The sequence below is a fragment of the Marmota flaviventris genome, chromosome 18 (assembly GCF_047511675.1).
Source record: "Marmota flaviventris isolate mMarFla1 chromosome 18, mMarFla1.hap1, whole genome shotgun sequence".
Taxonomy (NCBI): Eukaryota; Metazoa; Chordata; class Mammalia; order Rodentia; family Sciuridae; genus Marmota; species Marmota flaviventris.
In genome coordinates, this window is record NC_092515.1 from 2,515,029 (window position 1) to 2,539,988 (window position 24,960).

General features: G+C 54.6%; 1 protein-coding gene across 12 annotated transcripts; it reads right to left on the reverse strand.

Moving 5' to 3' along the window:
* Positions 1 to 5,751: 5,751 nt before the first annotated feature.
* On the reverse strand, positions 5,752 to 24,433 carry LOC114079846 (leukocyte immunoglobulin-like receptor subfamily A member 6). Of its 12 annotated transcripts, none has more exons than XM_071604731.1 (14): positions 24,298 to 24,432; positions 24,107 to 24,142; positions 23,652 to 23,939; positions 23,212 to 23,514; positions 22,702 to 22,998; positions 22,131 to 22,433; positions 21,791 to 21,830; positions 21,459 to 21,532; positions 20,769 to 20,879; positions 20,404 to 20,479; positions 19,965 to 20,008; positions 19,676 to 19,728; positions 19,108 to 19,254; positions 18,730 to 19,030 (listed from the first exon to the last, which is right to left on the reverse strand). In XM_071604731.1, the coding sequence occupies exons 1-14, from the start codon at positions 24,329 to 24,331 to the stop codon at positions 18,854 to 18,856; spliced, it is 1,983 nt and encodes a 660-aa protein (XP_071460832.1). In that variant the 5' UTR covers positions 24,332 to 24,432; the 3' UTR covers positions 18,730 to 18,853. The 12 variants fall into 12 exon arrangements, with proteins under 12 accessions (XP_071460833.1, XP_071460831.1, XP_071460832.1 ...); XM_071604721.1 differs by having other exon boundaries at positions 21,459 to 21,509; positions 21,780 to 21,830; positions 24,298 to 24,431; XM_071604722.1 differs by lacking the exon at positions 21,791 to 21,830 and having other exon boundaries at positions 21,459 to 21,509; positions 24,298 to 24,431.
* Positions 24,434 to 24,960: the final 527 nt, after the last annotated feature.

The window sequence follows — 24,960 nt, forward strand, 5'->3', positions numbered from 1 at the left end:
ATTCTTCCTAAATGTAGAAGAGATTTTTGTTAACCTAGGAAGACCTATGATCATTGTTATCATACACGATGGATTTTACATCATACGTGGAAAGTAAAACTTAGTTACTAACGAAAAGCTTATGAGAACACTTTGCCACGTTGGTATTCTCCAAACTAAAATTACCTGTAGCAAAAGTCTCAAATTTGTATAAAAATAACAAATTGGGTTGATATTTATTCATGTCATTTAATGTTTTATTGCTGGATAAAGTAACCTCTTGTCAATAAGTTATGTATACAATGTTGTGTTACTCTTCACACTAAAATTTAAATTCAAACACATTTTTAAAAGATAATGAGGAGGGCTTCATCTGTTTAAAAGTAACATTGTAAAACATAAAAACATGTTACCACTTTTCCACACAAAAGGGAAGTTAAAGCTCTCTCAGCCTTTTTTTGATTCATGTTTTAAATGTAATGTTATATTCTGTTAAGTTATGTTCACATAGACTCAGGAAACAGTGAATGCAAACCTTGTAAAATGAAGTTTAAGGAAGAGACAAAGATCAACTTCAGAAGTAGAGCACTTTACCTAAGATTTATAAAAAAGGCCCACCTCCCTGAGATAAGGCTCTGCCTCCTACCTTACTACATGTGACAATGGCTCCAAGATAGGCCACGTCAGCTCATTTGAAGTTACATTCAGAAGATTGATGGTTTTTTTTAAATTTATTTTTAGTTTTGTTGGACACAATACCTTTATTCATTTATTTTTAGGTGGTGCTGAGGATCGAACCCAGGGTCTTGCACGTGCGAGGCAAGCGCTCTACCGCTGAGCCACAACCCCAGCCCAAGATTGATGTTTATTGTAAAGATTCTGTAACCTCAAACAGGGATGTAATGTATAACTCAGCCAAAATCCAAGATAGCTCTTACACAAACTCAATATGTTTTTACTCTTGTTAATTTCATTTTGTATTTTCCTTGTAAAGTTTATAACTGTTGGCTGTTAATGTTTTGCAGAGGTACTGCTTCAAGAGCACACAACCTGGGTTAATTTAAGCTAATAAGCCGTCACTTAGAGGACGGAGAGGATATAAGGCTGACTTCTGGTACTAATACAGACCCCAGTTAAACACAAGGGGTCAATGACTGTGAGGTCACGGACATTGAACCTAAAGCCCAGGGCTGTTACTCTAAGGCTGGTGAGACTGGCTTGCTGGAAGTCTAAGATCAGGACTTAAAGATTGAGGCTAAGCAAAAGGGCCAAGAAGACCAATAGTGGGCTCTGCCCCTGAGTCAGCCAACCCAGGGAACAAGGGACTTCCCAAGAGGCTTGACAACGCTGAGCCACAGGAGCTCCTGGTCGGGAGACTAGTGCGACACTGGAGAAGGGAAAGACAATCTGGGCACCGGCTGGGAAGGGCAGGGTCACTGGAGGAGGGGACACCGCGATGCTTCTAAGGAAAGCCACCTCACCAAGGAAACCCTAGGTAGCCGACGGCCCTGAGAGAGCTAAGAAGCTGCTCCCCCAGGTGACCCCTGTGGGAACTCCGCTGACTCTTAACGACAGACAGGAACCAGGTCGACTGCCACCTGGGTCTTGCACCCCTAGTAAAGGCAGCAGTGGCCACAGTCCAGCCACACCTGGTCCCGTTAGAGGAACAACAACAATTCTCTTCCCTGAAACTGAAGGTGGACACTATGTCAGTCCCACGGCCCTGATGTCCCTGACTTCTGAGGGCCTCATGCTTCGTGAGGCTCATAAACTGGCCTCTATATCTTGACTTTTCTTACTTCTCAAACTGACATTTTACCCCACAACCAACTCTGCCCACTCCAATAACAACACACACCTGACAAGAGCGCCACATCCTTCCTTCCTCCTAGGGCTGAGGCCACGCCCGGGTCAACACAGGAGCCGAGGGTTAGGAGCCTCCCGTCAGCACAGGTGACTATGGATATCCAGCAGGTCACTGAGGAGGGCTCACTTTTCAGACTTGGGTAGACTCCCTGGACGCCGTGGCCCTCCCCCATCGATGGCCGGCAAAGAGGGAGACACGGCTGCACAAATAGTTAAAGGGTCACTCCTCCTGGGGGGGCCGAGGGTGCTCCTGGCCCTGGGCAGCCCCCATCGGGCCTTACGGGTGACCCCTTAGTCCTCCTTACAGGTCCTTGCACTTTCAGTGGCCTCCTCAATGTCCTGATGGACCTCAGGATGCAGATCTTCCCCAATGGAACGGTCAACGAAATGGTCCTGGTGACTCCAGGGGACCCAACCTGTAAGCGATTGCAGAGTGACCATCTGGTGACTTCTAACCTCCTTAAATGCCACGACCCCTCGGCCGTAATAAAACAAAAGGGGGGGATAACGGGGTGTCCTAGACATTCAGAACTCCATGATGGTTCTGGGACCCCATCTTGACCCCAAACCAAAACTAATAAACTGCCAGGAAAAAACCTCAGACCCCCTGTTCTTGTACACCACCCGCCAAGGCCCCTGAACAGAAAGACCTTTGTGACCCAACCACCTGCACCCAAGGTCCATTCCAGCTCGCTCTTGTTCTTGTCCAAAGATATGCCATCTTCCATTCAGGTGACAGTGGCTGGGTACCACCTGGCGGAGAGCCTGGAGGACTTCCTGTCAATAGACTTTGCTCACTGAGCTTGAGGCCCTGTCTCAGAGATTTCCTTGAGGATTTGTCCCAACAACTGTAGTTCATGGTTTTTTGCTTTTTTTCTGTTTTGAGAGGTTTGTGTGTATGTGAGTGGGTGTGCGTGTGGGGACGTGTGCTCACACTGTGCTGATAGGTAATGCACACACATAGGATGGAATTTCACTTCCCCTAACTGCCCTCCTCTAGGCCTGATGGCTCCTGTCACTGCCTTTAAATCCGGGCCTCCTAGGGTGACGGACTGTGAAGCCCTGCGTGGTCACGAGGCAGCGGGGGATTTGCACATGAGCGTCCCCCCTAGAACTCTCAGCTGGGCCTGGGCCCGACACGCATGGCCTCCCGGGGTCTTACTGCTCTTTCCCTTAGGGTCACTGTCCCTTGTGACAGGAGAGCTCCCATCAGCTCTGCCCCCCCCCCGCATTGAAGGTCGCTGGGATGAGGTCTTCTAGTCCTCCAGGATGGTTCCAGCTCTGGGCTCAGATGCCCCAGCCTGTCCTCTTGGGGGGCTGGACCTCAGATGGGCAGCACCACAGCTGGCAGGAACTCCAGGTATCAGGACAGGGCTGTCACTTAGAGACCCTGTGCCACCTGGTGGCCTTCTAGGACACGATCCCCTGGCAGGGCTGAACTGCACCCTGGGGTGGCCCTCTGCCCCCTGTCCCGGCCTCTGGACACCTCACACCCCTCCTGCTGAGGTCTGAGGATGCTGTGTCCACTCTCACTCCAGCTGCCCCTGCCGTCTCCCTGTGCCTGCCTCCTTCTCTCTCTGGTGCATAAACAGCCTGGGACTAGGGACACCCCAACCCCTGCCCCTCCCACCTGAACTAGGTCACCTGCAACTTCCTGTTCCCAGCGGAGTTCACGCTCACGCACGTGTGGCCAGGACCTCAGCGTATCTTTCCAGGACACAACACCCTCAGCACGTCCTGGTCATCGGCAGCTGTGGGACTCCTGCCCGAGTCTTCCCAATTCTGGAGGAAGACGACTCAGGACAGCAGGACACGTTTCCCCCTGCTGCTGTACGGGGTGAAGAAACCAAAGGAGAGGGAGGTCAGGCCTTGGGTCTGCAGCAGGCCTTCTCCATTCCATGGTGACGGCTTCCCTGGGGAAAGAGGACCGTCCAATGCAGGATGTCCTGAAGCCCAGGACAGAGTAAAGGTCACTAAGTGCCCCTGGCAGGATGGGGAAGAGACCCGGTGTCGGGCTCTGTGTCAGCGCCTCAGCCCACACGTCCACCTGTCCAGAGGCACACATCACCAAGGCTGAGGTCTCCTGTGCCCTAGGCCACCCAGCACCTCAGCAATGCCCTGCAGCCGGTCATCACAGGAAGGATTCCTAGGGGGCAGGAGGTGGGGACGGCCAGGTCCAGCTGCCGGCATTGGTGTCTCTGCCTGCAAGATGTCACTCTTACTGCACAAGGTGGGAGGGAAGAGCTCCCCTCAGCACCATGTCCTCGTGAGGACGCCAGCCCCAGGCACGGGGACACGGTCCTGCCCTCAGTCACTCCCTCAAGTCCCCCCCCTCACCCCCCCCATGGTGACCACTTACCACATGGGTTTGGAGGGACCTTAGATATTAAGACCCATACGTCCTGCCTGTGTCCACTGCTACATCTGGGCCTAGTTCTGTGTGGAGAGAGAGCCCCACAGAAGGTGACACTGCAGGGGACCCCTCCAGGCTGCTCGTCACCCATGCTCAGGACAGCAGCCACACCCGGCAGGGGAGGTGACCCTGGAGCAGCTCACTGCCACATCAGGTGTGCCCATGTCCTCACCCAGGGTGGCATGGCCGCCTGACCCATCCACTGAGGGGCAGCCGGGTCCCTTTAAGTTAGCAGGACATTCTGGGTCCTCACACAGGAGCTGAGGGCTGTCACACCCGTGCTCAGCCCAGGAAGGGGCCGTGCTGCCACCTCCTGGTGGACCTGCTCTGTGCATCAGGACCCCCAGGTGGCGGCAGGTCACCCAGCAACACCCAGCCAGGCCTCCCAGCTGCTCACAGGTTGTGTTTACAGCAATGTTGGTGGCCCGAGGCTACCTCTGTGTGGGGGTTTGGAGAGGGATTTCCTGGTGTCCTCCCCCACCCAGGGGACAGACCTGTAGTGCTGTTGTCTGGGACACAGGACAGTTCCCTGTGACAGCTCTGCCTGCCTTTGTCCTGGTGGGTGGGATTCTATCTTAAATCATTTGACTCTTAAGAGCCCACTCCTGTCACACGGTGACTCTATCTGGATTTGAGTGGGACACTCTCCCCAGGGCTGATTCCTGAGCCCCAGGACCCTTCTCCTCCTGTTAACCAGCCAGCACCAGCACCCTCTCTTGGTCACCTAGGCCAGCCTCACTCTCCACAGAGTGCTGGGACATCACAGCCCCCATTCTCACCCCACAAGGCGGCTGCTGCCTGGCTCCTGGTCTCACGGATGTTGGCATCACAATTTTATTGAAATGCACCAACTAATTGGGAGAACAATTATCACGACCTCTACGTGAAGGCAGCGTAGGTGCCCGGTACACGCTGACGCCAGCCTGGTTGTGGCAGAGTGGGCTCCCCGTCCCTCATGACGTCCCACCCACGGCCTCCCACCCATATCCAAGAGGAAGACTGGCACCAACAGTTGGCTGGCAGGGAGTGTGCACCCTACGGTAACTAGCAAAGGAACAACTTGGGACGCTCTTCATTTCACAGGGCAATGGACCAGCACCATCCGGCTGTCCCTCCAATACCGGGTGCCAATGTCAAGCAACGGTGTCTCTGGGGAATCAAGAGTGACACGTGGTGAAGTTCAGGGCCTCTGGGCCCACGGCGGGTGCCACATGTGAGCGTGGACTCCTCTTGGGAAGTCAGGCATCTTTCGCTCTTCTGTTCAGTTACTACAAACCCATGCTGAGAGAGAGAGGATGAAGACTTCATAGCAGGAGGGGACTGTGGTCATTAATATTTAATGATGTTTCACAGGATCATGGCCCAGAGACTGAGGACAAGAAACATGTGGGGGTCCTGGGCTGTGGGTGCACCCAGTGTCCTGGGGTGAGAGGAGGAGGGGGCAAGGCAGGCTCTACCCCCACCTCCTGGAGGAGGACCCCACGCCTCATTCCAGACGTTCCCTTGGAAGCCACGTCCACCCAGCGTTCAGCCAACCCTCCTGATGCACACCCGACTTCCTCCCTGTCTCTTGGGAGCATCAGGTGTGTTTCCCCAGCTCCGTTTTGCAGGGAGATGCACTGCTCCCTCCATGTTCACCTCCTGCCTGCATCTTGGGTCCCTCTCTGGCTGTGCCGAGTCACAAACAGCAGGATCCCGAGGACCAGCAGGACCAAGCCAGCCAGGCCCATGCGGATGACGTTCTCCACGATGTGGTCCCTGTGGGGTGAGGCTGCAATGGGGACCAAGGGGTCACGGAGGTCAGTGCAGACCCAGGTCACCCCAGGGACCCCTGCAGGTCCACAGATCGCCCACCCATCTTGATGGGACTGACCCCTGAACACAGCCCATAACCCAGTGCCCCTTACTCCCCAGTGCTGGGGTCTGACAGGATGTGGGAGGGGCTGGTGGCACCAGCTGCTTCTAAGAAACAGGAAAACAGCAGGGGGTTGAAGGGTTCAGAGAGCTGAGCCAGCACCCCTGGGTCTGCTCACTGCCTCCACTGCTCATGGCCACTAGGTGGTCCACCCCAGGGTCACAGACACACATGCAGCTTAAATGTGTATGTTCCCAAATGACATGTGCTCCTACAGAGTGTAGATGTTTAAATATTGGTGTATGAGTCGATTCCTATGTTTGTACATGGAATGAGAACAATGTGACTTAGAGATCCATAAATAAACCTTCCATTTTCCCAGAGTCAATCATGCTTCACTGATAAGTAAGAAGATGAGGTCCAGAAATGAAACCAAGAATCAATAAGTAGAACGGTATCAGATTTTAACCTTCCCATGAAGTGAACAGTGAAGAGCACGAAGAGAGCCTACGGAGTACGGGGAGTCTTGCCAGCTGCTCCTTCAGCTGGGCTTCAGCATCCAGAGTGTAGGGAGAACCCCAAAGACTTGAACCAGACAGACACGTGGAGGCCCAAATAACGGAGCAGGCACCTGTGACAGTGAGAAACGCAAAGGGACAGAAGACTATGAATAAAAGGTTGAACGTCTCCAGAAATCATGAAGATCCTATTAAAACTCCACTGAGATTCCCCCTCGCTGCAGACAGAAAGGCCGGTATGAGGAGCGCAGTGATCATCTGTGCTGGGAGGAGGGTAAAGTGCACTCGCACACTGTTGTGGGGCTGAATCAGTACGACCACTTTGTAAAGTCTGTGGAGACGCCTCCAGACTAGAATGGACCCCGTGTGACCAAGTCACGGGATGGAGCAGCCCAGGTGCCCGTCCACAGCTGCATGGACAAAGAAAATGCGCCATCACATACATGAGCTCCCCTCAGCCGTAAGGAAGAGGAAATTCTGTCATTTGCTGGTGAACGGGTGGGAGGGGAGAAGTCATGTGAGTGAACCAGCCTGACTCAGAAAATCAAATCAAAACCTGGTCTCTCCCCCGTGGGAGCTAGAGTTAAAAAGGGGGAGAAGGGGAGACTCATAAACACAGAAGGGAGACCAGTTGCCGTGAGGGACGGCACTGGTGGAGGGCAGGAGGGACAGGAAGAGGGAGGAGGGGGAAGGAATTGGCCACATCATGCAGGTACTCATGACCTGACCCAGGGGGTGTCACCTTGTGCAGATCCATGAAGAATGACTTACAGAGCTCTGAAGGAACAGGAGGGGGAGCAGGGAGCAGCAGGGGGCGGGGGGAGAGGGAGCCCTGGGCCTGAAGTGCAGCGCGGTACCGTCCACCCCTCACCGTCCACCCCTAGGGCCCTGTCAGAGGGAGCTCCAGCAGACCGCCCAGCCAGGATACACACCACAACAGAGTGGGCAAGGCCGACCTCACCTGGAGGGGCATCAGGGAGCATCCTAGGAAGTAACAGCAGACGATGTCAACACCCAGGTCAGTCCCTTTTACCTCCTTGTCAACTATTTTAGAAGATGGGAAGGAACAAAGAACCGACTCATGAATCATTAAAGCAGAAACTTTGTTCAGAGTGGCCGCGGATGGACACATTGTACGAGTAAGACGACAAAGAAGGGCTGGATTTTCCACGTTTGAGGCTGAGGCAATACCAACAAGAAGTCGTCGGTGTTGGACCTTAGGTTCTGTGTAGAAAGAGATCGCAGCTGTTCACAAATGAAAAGAAAGAGGAAGGAAGTGGGTGAAACAGAGGCCCTCCAAATCACAAGGGAAGACGGGAGGGTGGGCGAGAGGAGCCGAGGAACATGACCAGAGGTCAGAGCCGGCCTCAGCACCGTGGTGACCTGGAGTTCATGGAAGGGACTCTCCAGTTAAAAACATGGAGGGTCTAGGTGGACCACAGCAAGGCCCGAGTGTGTGCTGCGTACAGGACACTCGCCTCACCTGAGGACACAGGGGGTGACAGCCAGGGCATGACCGTGGTGTCCCTGCAAACAGGAGCCACGGAAAGCAGGGACTGTCACCTCAGGGTTAGAATTCAGACTTCAAGGTAGAAGGGGTGGAAAGGGACAGAATGACCACTGCCACAGCCCAGGGGTCTCTTCCACAAGATGTGGTTGTGAAAACATCTCCCAACTGCAGAGCACCCTTCCCTGTGAAGGAAACATGGCCGGAGCAAGGTGAGACCCTGAGTGGTGAGAAGAGGGGAGTCCAAGCCCTGTCCCACAGTGGACTGGTCATCCGTGCAGAAAGCAGCCAACAAGCAGGGATTTCACGGAACCTCAGCCAGACGGACGTCTCAGCATTCACAGGATGCTTCACCCAACAGAGTGCACGTTCCTCTCAACTGCGCATGGCTGGTCTCCAGGAAGAGCATGTTGGGCCCCAAGGACAGCCTCAGAGATGGAGGAGACAGAGATCCCAGCACCAGCTGCTGCACACAGTGGGACAACATGAGACCTCAGGTCAGGAGGAACTTGACGTTTTACAAATACAGGAACCAGACAGCAGGCTGCTGAATACCCAGCAGTCAAGGAGGAATTGAAAAAGGGAAATCCAAGTCCTTCGAGAGAAACCCCAAATGGATGCCCAGCCTACGCAGCTGCGCCTTGCATCTCAGGGGCGCTTACAGGACCAGCACCACGGTCAGCCCTCGGCCACGCCATCGGCCACCCACCTCAAGAACCAGAAAAGAGGAGCAACTAAAGCCACAATTAGTAATGGGAGGAAACTGAAATCAGGGAGAGGCAGATGAGTCAGACCACGACAACCTACACACGGGGAAGAGTCAGGGCGTTGGGAAGCACACTGGGCCCACCCCAGTAAGCTACGTAGGGAAACAGCAGACATCAACCCATGCCAATGAGCTGTGAAAAAGGGGACCAGGAGGACCCCCCAGGATGCAAAGCCGAGACGTGCACCTGCAGGACGGGCTCTCTCCCACACACGTGCACCTGCCCAGGCTCAGTCAGGACCAATATGGGAGACGGGGCCGGTCCTTGCTGAGGACACTGATTAGCCATGTGGACATCCCGTTCAGATAACAGGACGGTCGGGATGGCTTCGCTGCTACCTCCCAGACATTTAGAGAGCAGCTAGAATGGCGTCTCCAGCTATTCCAGAAGAGAGGAGAGCAAACACCTCAGGGGCATTCCACGAGGCCAGCGTCACCCTGCTGCAGAGGCCACACAATAAAAGGAGAGTGAGGAGCAGAGGCAGAGTGGACAGTGAGCCCAGGGTCCCCCAGGGAGCAGGTGCAGGACCTTCCCACGTCCCAGGTGGGCAGTGAGATGGGCCACCAGGTGAGCTCAGCTGGGCCCTGCCAAAGGCCACCCTAGCCTGGGTCTGGTGGCCATAGGAGTGGGTGCTGGGGGTGGACACCCTCAGGTTTTGATTCTGAGATGGAGACTCACTCAGGAGGGGAGGGTGGGGTCTCTCTCCTATCCCCAGTCTCCATCCTGCCCCCTCTGAGGGTCACCAGGTCTCCTTCCATCCCTCCTGCTCCTAGTTCTGCCTGACCTTGAGCAGTGGACATGCCACAGTGGGAGGTCCCCACTCTCTACCTCCTCTGAGGGCAGGACCCTCCCCCGGGATCCTCCACTCTCCTCCCCTCTTGTCTTCATGTCACAGAGCTGTCCTGGGCAAGGCCCAGAGGGAATCCTTGAGCTCACAGAGGATGGGGTCAGGGGTCACTCACCTGAGACCACCAGGTCCAGGGGGTCACTGGGCCATGACAGCAGGTAGGGGGATGAGCTGTGAGAGCCATAGCACCTGTAGGTCCCCCCGAGGGCTGGGGTCACAGCTCTCATGGAGAATTCTGCCTGGTACCATGGGGCTCGGTACTCTGCTCTCAGACGCAGGGGGGGATCAGCTGCCCCCTCCTTGCACAGGAGGAAAGTGTCCATCTTGATAAGTGACTGACACAGCAGGGTGACGGTCTCCCCTGAGGACATTGTGGGACCAGGCTGCACTGAGAGGGAGGGTGTGACAGGGGGCTGTCCTAGAGAGAGGAAGGAGGGTGAGGGTGGCCCCAGCCTGTTCTGAGCTGAGACCTCCCCAGGGCCTCTCTCTGAGGACCCTGTGCTCTCTGTCTGTCTCATTGTCTCTGATTCTTCCTGTCCCTGTGTCCCCCTGTCTCTGTCCTCTCTGCCCCTCCCTGTCTGTCTCCCTCCTGAGACCCCACACCTCACCCTGGCCATCACCTCCTGGGGCTCCCCAACAGGGCTGTGCAGCGTCTTGTCCCTGACGGCACCCTCTGGGCTCTTCACTTGTGACCCAGATATACAGGGGGTCACTGGGGGCTGACCACTCAGAGGAGAGGCCTTGTCCACCGTAGCACCTGTACCGACCACCAGGGGATATTGCTGAGAGGCCCAGCCTGAAGTGGGCCTGATAGAGCCGCGCCTTGAGCTGTTGGGAACAGCATTTGGGGGTGCTGTCTCCCTCCCTGGACAGAGTGAATCTGCCATAGGCGACTTCTGAGTGACACTCGAGCCTGTGCTGTTTGTCCTTAAATTCTCAAGACGCAGGCCTGGAAATTGTGTTGTCCCCCAGAGCTGCAGTCTCTACAGGTGGGTGACAGTCCCTGGCCAGGTCAGTAAAGCTCTTTGATTTGAGCTTGGACTAGAGTGTTTTCGGAAGCGGCTCCTCATAAGAGACCCCTCCCTGCCTCCTCGGCTCCAGTCTCCTTCCAGGGGACGCTCTTCCCACCCGTGTCCTGCCTTCCACCTGAGGGACGATGATTGGGTCCACATCTGATTCTGGAGGCAAGCTGGCTTCATTTAAATGTCCATCTATTGTCCCCTGCCTGTGTGACCTTGAGCAGGGCCTTCCTTCCCCGAGAGCTCACGTGTGGAGACACACAGCTCTGCGAGTGCTGAGCACCTCCTGGGTACATAGGACCCTCCCTCCCTGAAGGACGGGGCCCGTGACCCTTGCTCCAGGTGTCTCCCCTCAGACCCACGTGCAGGGCTGTCCCACAGATCCCAGCCAGGGCCGCCAGGCTGGACCCCGCCCTGAGAGGCTCCCAGGAGGGAAGGAAGAAGAGACCCCCCGAGGCCTTGTCTGTGGAGATCCCTCAAGACTCCGTCAGAAGGACCGTAGACCTGGCCAACAGCTCAGAGAAGGGCAGGTGTGGGGTCGACGCAGCGCACACGCATCCTTCCCTGTCTGCGTTGCTGGGATCCCGCCCGGGCTCAGGTGCGCTTGGCGGACCCTCTGCAGAGCCACGGCCCCATCCTGAGCAGGGAGACTGGTGCACACCAACAGGAAGCTGTCCAAAGGGACATCAAGGGGACCACTCCATGCACAGTGGTGTCAGAAAGGAAAATGCGAGGACATTTAACACAGGACGAAAAACAGGTGTCCGCTGAAAGCCTCAGAGTGCCCTGGCAGAACCGAAGAGGACACAGACGTCCAGAGGTGCCCAGGCCCAGGGACTGCAGGAAATGAGGTGGAAAGGCCACAGTTCCCAAAGCCATGGACAGAACGTGCTGTCCCCGCAGGAATGCCAAGATTTTTTGTTTTCACAGAAATAGGAAAACTGTTTAAAATTCTCCTGGAGTCACAAGAATAGCCAGACCCCCTGGAGCAAGGGGAGGGAAGGTGGAGGCCGCGCTGGCGGGCCTGGCCATCGGCAGGGCTGTGCGACAGGAGCTGCTGTGTGACACGGGCACAGAAACAGACCCTCGAGCCCAGAGGTGGGGCCATGCGGTGGGGACGGAGTGACTTTTCCAGCCCTGGGATTGGCCCCAGGGTCCCATGACCACCGAGCCACATCCCGGCCTTTTATGATGGTTTGGAGAGAGGGTCTTGCTAGGACGCTCACATCTCGCTAAGTTGCTGAGGCTGGCTTTGACCTTTGGATGCTCCTGCCTCAGCCTGACATTGATTGACTCTTGACCAAACTGGCAGGAACTCACAGTGGGGGAAGGACCTCTTCATTAATGGTGCTGGGAAAGCTGGACACCCCACGCAGAAGAATGAGCCAAGCCCCCGAGACTCCCCGCACAGATCTCCTTCTCCACACACATCCCAGAGCCACACAGAAGGGCTGGGCCGGCCGCAGTGGCTCCCTGGGGGCTGAGGCAGGCGGACCTCAAGTCTAAGGCCAGACTGGCCACGCAGCAAACTCCGTCTCAAGGTACAGAATAAAGGGGGTGGGGCTGCGGCTCAGTGCAGACCCCCCTGGATTCAGTGCCAAGCATCGAGGGCAAGATCTGCACTGCAGGACTCTTGGGTGAACACGTTGGGAAACTGCGGGACAGGGATCTGGGTGGGGACGCCTTAGAGGTGAGCTCAAGGGCGCAGATGACATGAAAACACACAGGCAGGGTGACATGAGATGAGATCAAGCACAGCAAGGAATCAGCCAGCAGAGGAGGGAGACACCCAGGGTCTGAGAGAAAAATATCTGCCTGCAAACATTTGCAAAGGGGTTAATTTCCAAAATATGTGAAGATCTCAGACAATTTAATAGCAGGAAACCAAATAAGTGAAAATTAGCTGAAGAACCTGAAGAAACATTTTTCAGGGGAAGACGTACAATGATGGATGGCACATGAAAATGCTCAGAGAGGTTTGCTGGCACCTACTGATACCGCAGTCTGGCTGGGCACAAAATCACGAGCCACCACACACCTTGTAGATTCAAACAGCAACTCTATTCCCGAACTCACACCAGCCGTCTACAATCACGTTCTGGGGAAATCCACGTTCTCTGCCCAAATCCACCCCCACTGGGCTTCTGTCTCCCAAAAAATACTGTCTGAATCCCGTGAGAACTCAAGGGGAACTCAGGCAGCAGGATATGCCCTATTCCCAGCAGGAATAATCTTAAACCTGGAACCACCCTAAACCCGGATAGTCCTAAACCGGGAACGCCCTAAACCCGGATCTGCCTTGGTCGTTGAGCAAGGTCACCTACATGCAATGTCACTGCAAAATGTCCTATTTCCACGAGTCCTTCCACTAAGCAACATGGGGTACGCTGGCAAGGAAATTGTCATACCTACTTGGCTAATGGCTCCCAGCATCTCCCCCCTTCTGATTAATTAAACAAAAGCAATGTGGCTTAAGGACCGTGCCTGGTAGGTTGTCCAATTCAACATACGGTTCTTACCCATCATCGGAAAACTGACCTTTAGGCGTCAGCCTCCTGTCTTAGGTTGATACCACTGCAATTGGATCATACCCGTCACTGACTACCGGTCCAGCATACAGCCATACTTGTGGATAGGTCTATGCACCAGTGTGTGGGGGGGGTGAGGTTCTTTGCCTCACCTCTGTTGGCCCCCAAATTTGGCCTTGGTGCCATTGGGGGAGTGAGGTTAATGTGGCTTAAGGACCGTGCCTGGTAGGTTGTCCAATTCAACATATGGTTCTTACCCGTCATCGGAAAACTGATCTTTAGGCGTCAGCCTCCTGTCTTAGGTTGATACCACTGCAATTGGATCATACCCGTCACTGACTACCGGTCCAGCATATAGCCATTGGCCCCCAAATTTTAGAGCATCACAGGCAGAAGGGAGGAGGATACAGAAATGCCACGACACCAAGCCAATTGACGGCTCCTTGGGAAAAATTGCATCACTGGTGACACCATCAGCAAAGATATGCCAGCATTACCACAATTCACTGCACCAAACGATAGTTACATAGTCCAGGCAAGTTCTGCAAGCAGTTCAAAGCGGAGGAATCTATCAATACGTCCATTTCCTCCCCAAATCCGTTTCCTCTCAAAGTAAGTTGACTCCTTGATTGAGCATTACTTGTTGAGTTATATTCATTGATGCATCAGTTTATACAGTTTACTGTGATAGCTATCATAGAAGCTGTAGTTTGGTTTTATCTTTGTCTTCACCGGCACTGGGATGAAGATAGGAATTCTGGCAATGATGCTAAATAGACATTATCCTGAACAGAATTATTAAATATAATGAAAAGGAAAGGTGAAAGTAAACAAACAGATCTGTTAACCTACTTTAAAAACAATCCTTAACAGCTGTTTACCTAATTTAAATTAAACCATTTAAATCACGTGAATAAAAAATAATAATAATAATTCGGATCCATTTTTTCATGAGCGCTCCTCATGTAAGAAATATGGACATACGCACATACAGACATACAACACAAAACACAAGAGTGCACACAAACGTACAACACATAAGAAAATAGTAAAGGCCTTGTAGCTTTACCTAGGTGAAATCTCCATTGCAATGTTTAAAAACTCCACAGTCAAAAAATAAAACTGATCAGAAAAACATTAACCTAGGTTTGTATGAGCTCAAAAAATAAAAATAGAACCTTATGATGTGGCCTGGTTAATCACTGTCGCAGATGTAAGAATGGCCAAGCTGGAGCTCTGGATATCAGCTGTTATGGATTTGAGTCAAATCATCTTCTTTTCGATCTGTAGAAATTGTTTTAGTTAATCTCTCTGGAATCCAAATCGGCTGCTGTTCTCCCTGTGGAAAAACACAAACAGACCCCCGACTCCAGACAATCACTGGGTCAGGACCTTTCCATTGTCCTGTCAGAATATCTTTCCAAAGTACCTTAGGCTTATGTACATTTTTTGGATACATATGCCTTTCTGCAGCACTAAGTCCTGATGAATCCAAATTTAAAAAGTTTAGAGTAAAAAGCGTTATTTTAAGTTTATCTTTGGGGGATATATATCCCCTTCCAATTCCCTCTTTTTGCTTTAATAAGTATATGTCTGTATCTAATAGTTGTCTTAGCTTTTTGCATTTTTTATCTGAAATACCTTTATTTGACATTTTTAACCATTTTATCTTGTTTCTATCTTCTAGTTTTCCTTTAAGGTTAGTACATTCACCCTTAGTTGCTTTTTTTCCTCCTATTTTTATTTTTTTTTATTTTTGGGGTTTAAAATTCTTGTCTTTCTACATCTTTTTTATCTTCCTACATCTTTTCTACCTTTTTTTCTTTTTAACTTTCTATACTTCTGTCTTTAAAGTTTTTCACTTCAAATTTTTAATCTTCTTTATCTAAGTATCTTTTATCCTATTATCTTCCCATTTTTTTTAAGTAATGCCTTTACGATTAACTAGGCTTCGAATGACGCAATCTTTCCTCCGTCATGAAGGCATTTTAACCACCTTCAATTTAGCCTTTTAAAGCCTTTTGCAACTTACTTAGACATTTTACAACTTTTTACTTTACCACACAAAGATTATCTCATCTAGAAACATTTCTTTTTCTTTTAACCTTCCATATTAAAATATATTTCCACATCTTGAATCTTTTTATATCTCTTTTTTCTTTTTTCCGCCATGAAGGTATCTCGACCACCTTCAATTTAACCTTTTAAAGCCTTTTAATTATCATCTGTACTGTACTTTTAAATATACTTTTTCACCACCTACAACTTCACTCTTTTAAACGAGGCTTAGATTCTGTTTAAATCTCTTTAATGTTAGTTCACATGGCTGCCCTTCAACCAAAGGCTTTTTTTTTTTTTAACTCCATTGAGAAGCTTTGTCTCAGTCTGCCATGTACAAATACCTTTTCTTCTTTCTTCCTTTCTCAAGCTTTTAAAGTAAGTCTAGTTTCCTCAAAATCTTTTTAAATGGCATTTTACAACTTTTTACTTTACCACACAGAGATTATCTCATCTAGAAACATTTCTTTTTTTTTTTTAACCTTTATATTAAAATATATTTTCACATCTTGAATCTTTTTATATCTCTTTTGTAGCTGTTAACCCTTTTTATAAATTCACATTTTGAAACAACCCTTATAAAATTTCTGATTTAGACAAATTACTCCACTTTAATAAGGTGAAATACTTTCATGTTTTTATGGTACTATAATAATATAATTGAAACCCAACTGAAACTTCTTATACTCTTTGTATATAAATTACACATGATAGAATCTTAACATTTAGTAACCTTGTTTCAGCAAAGACACAGACCAAAGCAATATTAAACCTTTTTTCCATTCACTGATTTATGAAAACACACATAATGTTTAAATATATTACCTTATGGAACTTAATAAGTAAAGAGTGGTTGATGTTTCAACACTTTAGCATTGTAAATTAATCAGATATCTGTAAAAACCAAGATCTTAGACAAGTGTAATAAACAGAACTAGCCATCTCTTTCTTGTTGAAGAAAAATCCTTCTACAGGATACCATGATGGTCCCAATGATATATTTAACAAATCATCTTTAAAAAGCCATGTGCTACATTTTTGTATTGTATCAACATATGTCCTAACTGTTCTTGGTCTTACTGGGGTGCCTCTTTCCTGTAACAATTTCTCTTCCTCGGAGGCGAACAACTTCAAACCTTGAGTCAACCATTTTCCCCAGTTTGCCTGAGAAATTCTAGGAACAGGCAACTTGAAATAAAAACAAAATAAATCAAAACAATAACACATTGTTTTTTGAATTGGTCACCCATTCTTTCGCTCTTCCTCAGGGATGAGAAATTTCACTTACCTCTAAGCTTCAGAAGTTCCCCGCACGGGACGCCAAATGCCGCAGTCTGGCTGGGCACACAATCACGAGCCACCACACAGCTTGTAGATTCAAACAGCAACTCTTTATTCCCGAACTCACACCAGCCGTCTACAATCACGTTCTGGGGAAATCCACGTTCTCTGCCCAAATCCACCCCCACTGGGCTTCCGTCTCCCAAAAAACATACTGTCTGAATCCCGTGAGAACTCAAGGGGAACTCAGGCAGCAGGATATGCCCTATTCCCAGCAGGAATAATCTTAAACCTGGAACCACCCTAAACCCGGATAGTCCTAAACCAGGAACGCCCTAAACTCGGATCATCCTAAACCGGGAACACCCTAAACCCGGATCCGCCTTGGTCCTTGAGCAAGGTCACCTACATGCAGTGTCACTGCAAAATGTCCTATTTCCACTAGTCCTTCCACTAAGCAACATGGGGTACGCTGGCAAGGAAATTGTCATACTTGGCTAATGGCTCCCAGCATACTGAGATGAACATTTTTCTTTATTCTGCCATTGGATGCTCCTGGTTGATGTTTTGAATATTGTGACCCTTGCCTTCCACCAGCCAAAAACCACCAGCCAGCCCAGCGTGCTCATGAGGGCTCCTTTTGAGTAGGAACAGGTCCTGTTTGTGAGTATCTGTCAGGCTTGCCTCGGGCTCAGGGGACACATCTTCAATGTCTTTGAATTCTGACCTTTCCTTGCCAGGGTTTGAAGTCAGCATTTTCAATGTCAGAGGAAACGTGTCTGGTCTACTTCCTTTTCTGATCTCAGGAGAAGCGTCAGTGTGGGGTGGGTAGCTGTGTGTGTATCTGCTGGTGCCTTCCATAAAGGCAGAGTGACAGGAATCGGTCTCTGCCTTCTCTTCTGCAGACTGGGATGGCCCCAGGTGGGCTGCACCACTGAGCCGCCCCACCAGCCCCGCCTCCCCTCCCCCACTGCTTCTTTCCCTTGCTTTGACACGGGGCCTTGCTAGGTTGCTGAGGGGCCTGGACCGCCAGCTCCTCCCGCCTGGCCTCCTGTGTAGCTAGGTTTCAGGGGGGCACCATGCCACAGGCCCAGCTCAGCCACCTTCTCTGTTTGGACCTTGTGGACGCACAGCGCCTGCCACTGTGCTGCATCATCCCCAGTCCTCAGGACAGCCAGCTGAGGGCCACTCCCACACTCCCTGGGGGCTCAGTGGGCCTGGCCATCTAGCTGTGGTGGCTGCTGACACTGTGACAAAGTGGGCTGAGGACTCCCCCTCACAGCAGGGCTCGCTGTGCTCAGGGCGTGGGGTAGTCCCACCCGCCTCTGTGCGCGTGTCCCTCCTGCACGGTGTAGACTGGGGGTGCTGCCCTTCATCTGCATTTTCCAGGCTGCTGGAAGATGGCACACATGTTCCGTCATTCTGTCTGAGGCTCTGGATAGGCCACTTCCGTGCCCTCACCTGGGCCAGGTGCAGCTGCCCTCTCTCTGCTGGGGTCACTGTGGCTGAGATTGTGAATGTCCGTAGTGTCTTCAAGATCAGGGAGGTCAGTGGACTAGAAAGAGGGACCAAGGGAATGGAGTGGGGAGGGGAGGGCAGGGGGAGGTGCTGGGATCCAAATGGAGAAACCTGTCACACACAGTCATGGATATGCCCAACCAACCCCTGCTGGGTAAGTCATGCACCATCAAAAACACCGAGTGCAGGTTTGCACTTACTCATTTATCACACTACTTTCTCTTTTCCCCCTCAGTAGGAACTGCGGTTACCTGTGTCTTCATTTGGAATAAGTTGACACACTCTCTCTATGTCTCCATAGGATCACAGAGGTCCGTGGTTTGAAGACTACTTCTCTCATTCATCTGCTCATGTCTGTGAATGCCCTGGGTTCAGGGTCATGTCTGTGCTCATGGCTGTGAATGCCCTGGGTTCAGGGTCATGTCTGTGCTCATGGCTGTGAATGTCCTGGGTCAGGGTCATGTCTGTGCTCATGGCTGTGAATGTCCTAGGTTCAAGGTCATTGGTGGTGCTTCATTCCCCTCTGTTCCCACCCTGTCTCCCTTTTCCAGTATTCCTCTCCCCACTCCTGTATCACTGACAACTCCTTAGTTTATTTGGAGGATCACGGTGTCACTTATCTACAGCTGCAGAACAAGGGGCCCCAAGTCCCCAGAGTCCCCTGAGTTTTCCTGAGGTGTCTGTGGAGGCTGGGCCACTAGTGAGTGTCCTTGGGGGCAGCTCCGGGGTGAGTGGGGGCCAGAGCAGCGTACACACTGGGCTCCACTGGGGGCTGCTCTGCCTGGGAGGAGGGAGGGGCAGCGGCCCCCCGTCTGAGTGTCCACCTGCACAGCTGGGCGTAGGTCACGTCCTGGGGACCTTCAGACGCAGCAGCCTGGAGTGGGAGACGGTGAGAGGGAGGGTGTGTGCTTGGCTCAGGGAAGCCAGGGGCCTGGGGAGTACAGGACCCACCTGAGTGTCCGTCTGTCTGTCCTCTGCTTCCTCTGTGCCCAGGAACTGCCCCAACAGCGGGGGGAGAGGGGAGCTCCCGCCCCTCCTGAGTCCTGAGTGCTCCACCTGGGCGTGTGTCACTCCCTGGGGGTCTCCGTCAGATGGGCCCTGCAGCAGGGACACAGTGAGACAGATGAGTCCCCTGAGGTCCACTCGGGCTCTCCTCCAGCCACTTTGCACTGTGGCCAGAGTGACCCCTCAACAATCTCAGATTACGTCACTGCTCATGGGGTCTCCAGGGGCTTCCAGCCTGGAGGCCTGGAGGCTCCTCCTGCAGCTCTGCGCTCTTACCCCACACCCCCAGCCCTGCTCACTGGCTCCAGCCCCACTCCCCCCTTCCTGAAAGAGCCTGCTGCTGCCTCAGGACCTTGGCACCTGCCGCGTCCCCTGCTGCAGCTGCTCTTCAGGCACCCGTGGCCCTGTGCCCCCGGCTCATTAGGGCCCTGATGGTCAGTGGAGGGAGGACAGGGAAATGGCCGCTGGGCTGAGCGGGAACAGGGAGTTCTTGGTGCCTGGGGGGGGGTCTCACCTGACTGTCCAGCTCCACCCCGTCCTCAGGCTGAGGGTCCTTCACAGAAGCATCTGTGGGGACAGAACGGGGTCGTCTCCTGGCCAGAGCTGCTGGGGCCTCTCAGTCCCCCAGGCCCTGCCCTGTCCCAGATGGGGACACAGAGCCAGGGAGCCGTGGTGATGTCCCCAGGTCCCCAGTGTGGGTCAGCCACTCAGCCTGAGCCCCAGGCCCTCCCGCTGCCCCTCCTGCCCCCCCTGGGAGGTGCTGGGACCTGGGCCCCCCTCCCACCCCAGCCCCCTTCCCTCACAGAGGGCTTCTTCCTGGGCAGCAGGGGCAGCCGCTGGACGGGATCTGGGGAGACAAGGGGGTGTCAGGTGGCATTGAGGGACAGTGGGGGGAGCAAGGGGGTGTGAGGTGGCAGTGAGGGTCGGTCGGGGGAGACAAGGGGGTGTCAGGTGGCAGTGAGAGACAGTGGGGGGGACAAGGGGGTGTCAGGTGGCAGTGAGGGACAGTGAGGGGGGGGACAAGGGGGTGTCAGGTGGCAGTGAGGGACAGTGGGGAGAGCAAGGGGGTGTCAGGTGGCAGTGAGGGACGGTGGGGAGAGCAAGGGGGTGTCAGGTGGCAGTGAGGGATGGTGGGGGGGACAAGGGGCTGTCAGGTGGCAGTGAAGGACAGTGGGGGGACCAGGGGATGTCAGGTGGCAATGAGGGATGGTGGGTGGGCTCTGACTCAGGAGCAGGAATCACCTCTTCTGCTGGCCTCTGTCCTGGGGCCCTGGCTCTGTGTCCCCTGCAGGTCCCTGGAAGCCAGCCTCTGTCTGGGCTGCATGAGGGGACAGTCTCAGCCCCAGGGGGAACCGCTGGCCCCCACAGGCCACCGCAGGGGTGTGAAGACCCCCTCCTGTCCCCTGAGAGGGAAAGGGTGCACACCTGCCGACATTGGTCTAGAAGCCGCGAGCAGGGGACTGCTCTTCTCTATTTCCTGGGGAGTGTTTCCAAGTGACCTGTCCCAGCGGGCAGCTTTCCCTGGGGCTGCTGCCCTGAGCCCACCCTCGCCTGGCCCATGGGGAGGCCACCGCCTGCTGAGAGCCAGGTCACCCAGTGCCACTCACCTGCCTTCCTGCGTCTGCTGTGACGCCAGAGGAGGAGGAGGACGAGGAGGACGAACAGCAGGAGGAAGGCCACTGAGACCCCCACCAGAACCGGCAGGTGCCTTCCCAGTCCTGGGCACAGGTGTGGACGAGGAGCCACGCTGCTTACCTGAGCACCTACTGTGTGCCAGCCCTGCTGCTCTTTCCACCTGTCACCTCCAGCCCTGTCACTCAGGCACCATGGCACTGCCACCCACCCCCCAGGCACAGATGGGGAAACTGAGGCTCAGAGGGGGGTCCCCTGCCCAGTCACCCAGCAGGAAGCAGCAGAGCGGGGCCTGAACTGGGGGAGTCTGACTCCCGGTCTCCTTCTCTCCACCAGAGCTCAGCCCTGAGCTGGAGGGAAAGACCCTGACACCCCGATGGCCCTGAGCCCCTCCCCTGCTCAGTGTCACTGTCACTGCACACAGGGGACAGAGCCCTGCAGATTCAGGTCCTGGAGGCTTCCCTGGAGGCCCCTCTCCCAGCAGGGCACAGCCAAGGTCAGCCCTGAGAGGCACTTGAAGGTCAGGGCCAGGCCTCTCCTCTGCCCTGGGAGAAACTGAGGCCCAGAGGGGAGGGGCTGGTCCCCGTCAGCATCTCCAGAGGGGGCTGCTCCCCCTCAGCTCAGCCCTGCCCTGGACCCACCTCCCACCAGAGCCCCTCACTCACCACTCTGGGGTCCTGGGTCCGTGGGGGTGAGGGGCTGGTCCTCAGGGCCTCCTGGGGTGGGTGGGAGGTGAGGGCTGGGCTGCCTGCCCCCCACTTCAGCTGGCTGCTCCTCCCCAGGCTGGGCCCAGTGTCACCTCTGCCTGGACCTCCCCCTCATGCCTCCCAGCCCTGAGACCTCTGGGCCTGGAGTCCCCACCCACCTCTCCACCCCACCCAGCTCTAGGAACACCAGCCAGGCTGAGAATTAGATGACTGGAAGATGGCTTGGAGTCCAGCCCCCAGGAGACTCAGGAAACCCTAGGTTGGTGCCCTGAGACTCACCAGCTGGTGACCTGGGTCCTGAGGGTGGTGAGCTGGGTCCCCCAGAGGGTCCTGGGAATGAGGAGAACAGGAGGGTGAGGGGAGTAGGCTGCCCCTGGGGACTGTCTCTGCCCATCCTCCTACACCTGCCTGGCCTCCCCAGGACCCTCCTGTGTCCACCTGCACCTTCCTGATTCCAGTGGTGGGTGGGTGCACAGGCTGGAGGACCCCGTTGGCCCCTCCTCTCTGAGGGGTGAGTCCCACTGGCCGACCCTCCCTAGGGCCCCTCACTCCCATCCCACCCAGAGCTGTCCTGGGCAGGGCCCTGAGGGAATCATTGAGCTCACAGAGGATGGGGTCAGGGTCACTCACCTGGGACCACCAGGTCCAGGGGGGCACTGGGCCATGACAGCAGGTAGGGGGATGAGCTGTGAGAGCCATAGCACCTGTAGGTCCCCCCGAGGGCTGGGGTCACAGCTCTCATGGAGAATTCTGCCTGGTACCATGGGGCTCGGTACTCTGCTCTCAGACGCAGGCGGGGATCAGTTGCCCCCTCCTTGCACAGGAGGAAAGTGTCCATCTTGATCTGTGACTGACACAGCAGGGTCATGTTCTCCCCTGAGGACACTGTGGGACCAGGCTGCACTGAGAGGGAGGGTGTGACAGGGAGCTGTCCTAGAGAGAGGAAGGAGGGTGAGGGTGGCCCCAGCTTGTTCTGAGCTGAGACCTCCCCAGGGCCTCTCTCTGAGGACCCTGTGCTCTCTGTCTGTCTCATTGTCTCTGATTCTTCCTGTCCCTGTGTCCCCCTGTCTCTGTCCTCTCTGCCCCTCCCTGTCTCTGTCCCTCCTGGGACCCCACCTCACCCTGGCTATCACCTTCCTGGGGCTCCCCAACAGGGCTGTGCAGAGGCTGGGTCCCTGACTGCACCCTCTGGGCTCCTCACCTGAGACCAGGATGTCCAGGGGGTCACTGGGGGCTGACCACTCAGAGGAGAGGCTGTGTCCACCGTAGCACCTGTACCGACCCCCGTGGGAGCTGCTCACAGGGCCCAGCAGGAAGTCGGCCTGAGAGAGCCCAGCCTTGGGCTGCTGGGCAGGGCGCTGGGGGAGGTCCTGTGCCCCCTCCTTGGACAGAGTGAATCTGTCATAGGTGACGTCTGAGTGACACTGGAGGGTCAGGGTCTCTCCAGGGGCCAGGACAGGGCCCTGCTGGGTCAGGAGGGAGGGCTTCCTGGACACCCCTGGAGGAAGAGGATCCTGGGCTGAGGGCTGGACCCTGCCAACCCCCTGCCTCCCCCGTCCTCTCTGCAGGTCACCCTCTCACACCTGGGGACTCTGGTCAGGAGTCCCTGATTCTCTCCCCTTTCTCTCACCTGGGGCCGTCCTAAGGAAGAGGCCCCCAAGTCCCTGCTTAATGTCCCCAACTGTGTCAGGGGAAGATGGAGCTTCCTCACCTGAGACCAGGAGTTCCAGGGGGTCACTGGGTTCTGACCACACCTGGGGTTTGCTCCTGTAATAGCCGTAGCATGTGAATGTCCACCTGTGGCTGGGAGTCAGGAGGCCCATAGGGAACAAGGCCTGATACTGCCCACTGGTGTGTCGCTGTGAGTCCAGGGTCCAGGTGAGGTGGTGTCCTCCTTCCTTGGTGAGAACAAACCTGCCATATCCCTGCCATGAGCCACACTGGAGGGTCACGTTCCCTCCTGAGGTCACCACAGGGCTGGGCAGGGCTGAGAGCCTGGGTTTGCTGTAGGTTCCTAGGAGAGAAGGAGGCAGGTGTTCATGGCTCCCTCCTCCCACACCATCCCCAGCTGGGCTGTGAGAGGGACACCTGGGAGCAGACCCCCTCCCTGAGGGCAGAGCCTGGGGCTGGGGCCCCTGAGTGTCCTCTCACCTGTCACCACCACCAGCTCCAGGGGGTCACTGCACTCTGACCACCCAGCAGGGCTGAGATAGCGGCATTGATACCTCCTTGCATGGTGCTCAGTCATGTATGGGATGGAGAACTTGGCCTTGTTCCTGGGCCCCAGTGGGATCTGTCTGTCCCAGGGCCCTGAGATTCCCTCTTTATCCAGACGGAACTCCTGGGCCTCCAGGGGCCCCTCACACCAGATGGTCACTGGCCTTCCCCAGGAGATCACAGAGCCTGGCTCAGCCCACAGGGTGGGCTTGGGGAGGGTCCCTGCAAGGGAATCAGAGGCTGGGTCCCAGCACAGCCCCTCAGATCCCAGCCCTCAGCCCAGCCCCCTCCAGGCTCCCCAGCCTCAGCCCCCAACTCTGTTCTCCACCCACTGCCCAGGGTGGCTCCTGGTCCCCAGGAGGAGGACCTGGACAGCTGGGGACACTCACCTGCCTGCCCTCGGGTCCCGGGGCCCAGACTCAGCCCTGGAAGAGAGTTCCTGTGAGAGGGAGCCCCTGAGGCCTGAGCAGGCCCTGTCCCCCCACAGCCTCCTGGGCCCTGGGTCTCCTGATGGCCAGGGCCTGGCTGTGGGCTGGGTCCCTCCCAGAACAGGGTGTCCCCTCCCTCCTTCACATCTCACCCAGGCAGAGTAGGGCCGTGAGGGTGGGGGTCATGGTGTGTCCTCCCCGTGGTCCCAGGGTCCAGATGGAGGAGGTCACGGAGCTGGAGGACAGACACACACAGGGTGTGGCCACTTGGAGGCCGGGTTCTGCCTGTCATAGGGATGTCACATCAGCAGCCTACAGGAAGGGGAACTGCCCTCCCAGAGCCTGGCTCTTGTCCCCAGGACTGGGTGGGGAGGGCCTGGGCTCCCTGCAGGCGGCTCAGATGGGTGTGCGGGTCCCCTGAGAGCTGGCTGCTGGCCCGAGCTCCTTTCCACCCAGGAGTGGACACACATTTCTTGCGTTGCACGTCACTGAAAAGGAGAGGTTGGACCCCAGTTTTAGAGCACGGATGCTCCCAGCTCTCAGCTACCAGCACATCAGCTTTCTATTTCTGTGGGGACAAATGGTGGCATTAAGAATACAGATTCCAATGACATGGACAGACCAGGAAGCCTAGGGTCTCTCCCATGTGGAAGCCCGAGAGGGAAAGGGGCGAGGAGTTTCCGGGAAGCTCGTGTTGGGGAAGTCAGTGGGGGAGGGGCCAAGGACTGTGACTGACATTGAGTCACGCTGTGTGCCTGCGGGAATAGTCCCAGCAGCCCCTGTTGTGCACGATGACATTGCTCCAATCACATGTC

What these genes read in the sequence shown, in the direction of transcription:
- LOC114079846 (XM_071604731.1), bottom strand. Translation starts at nt 24,331, where the DNA reads ATGACCCCCACCCTCACGGCCCTACTCTGCCTGG. An exon ending in CCTGGACATCCTGGTCTCAG is followed by an intron (nt 22,434 to 22,701) that starts GTGAGGAGCCCA and finishes TCCTCTCTCTAG; the next exon opens with GACAGCTCCCTGTCACACCC. An exon ending in CAGCAGACGCAGGAAGGCAG is followed by an intron (nt 20,480 to 20,768) that starts GTGAGTGGCACT and finishes CCCCTCATGCAG; the next exon opens with CCCAGACAGAGGCTGGCTTC.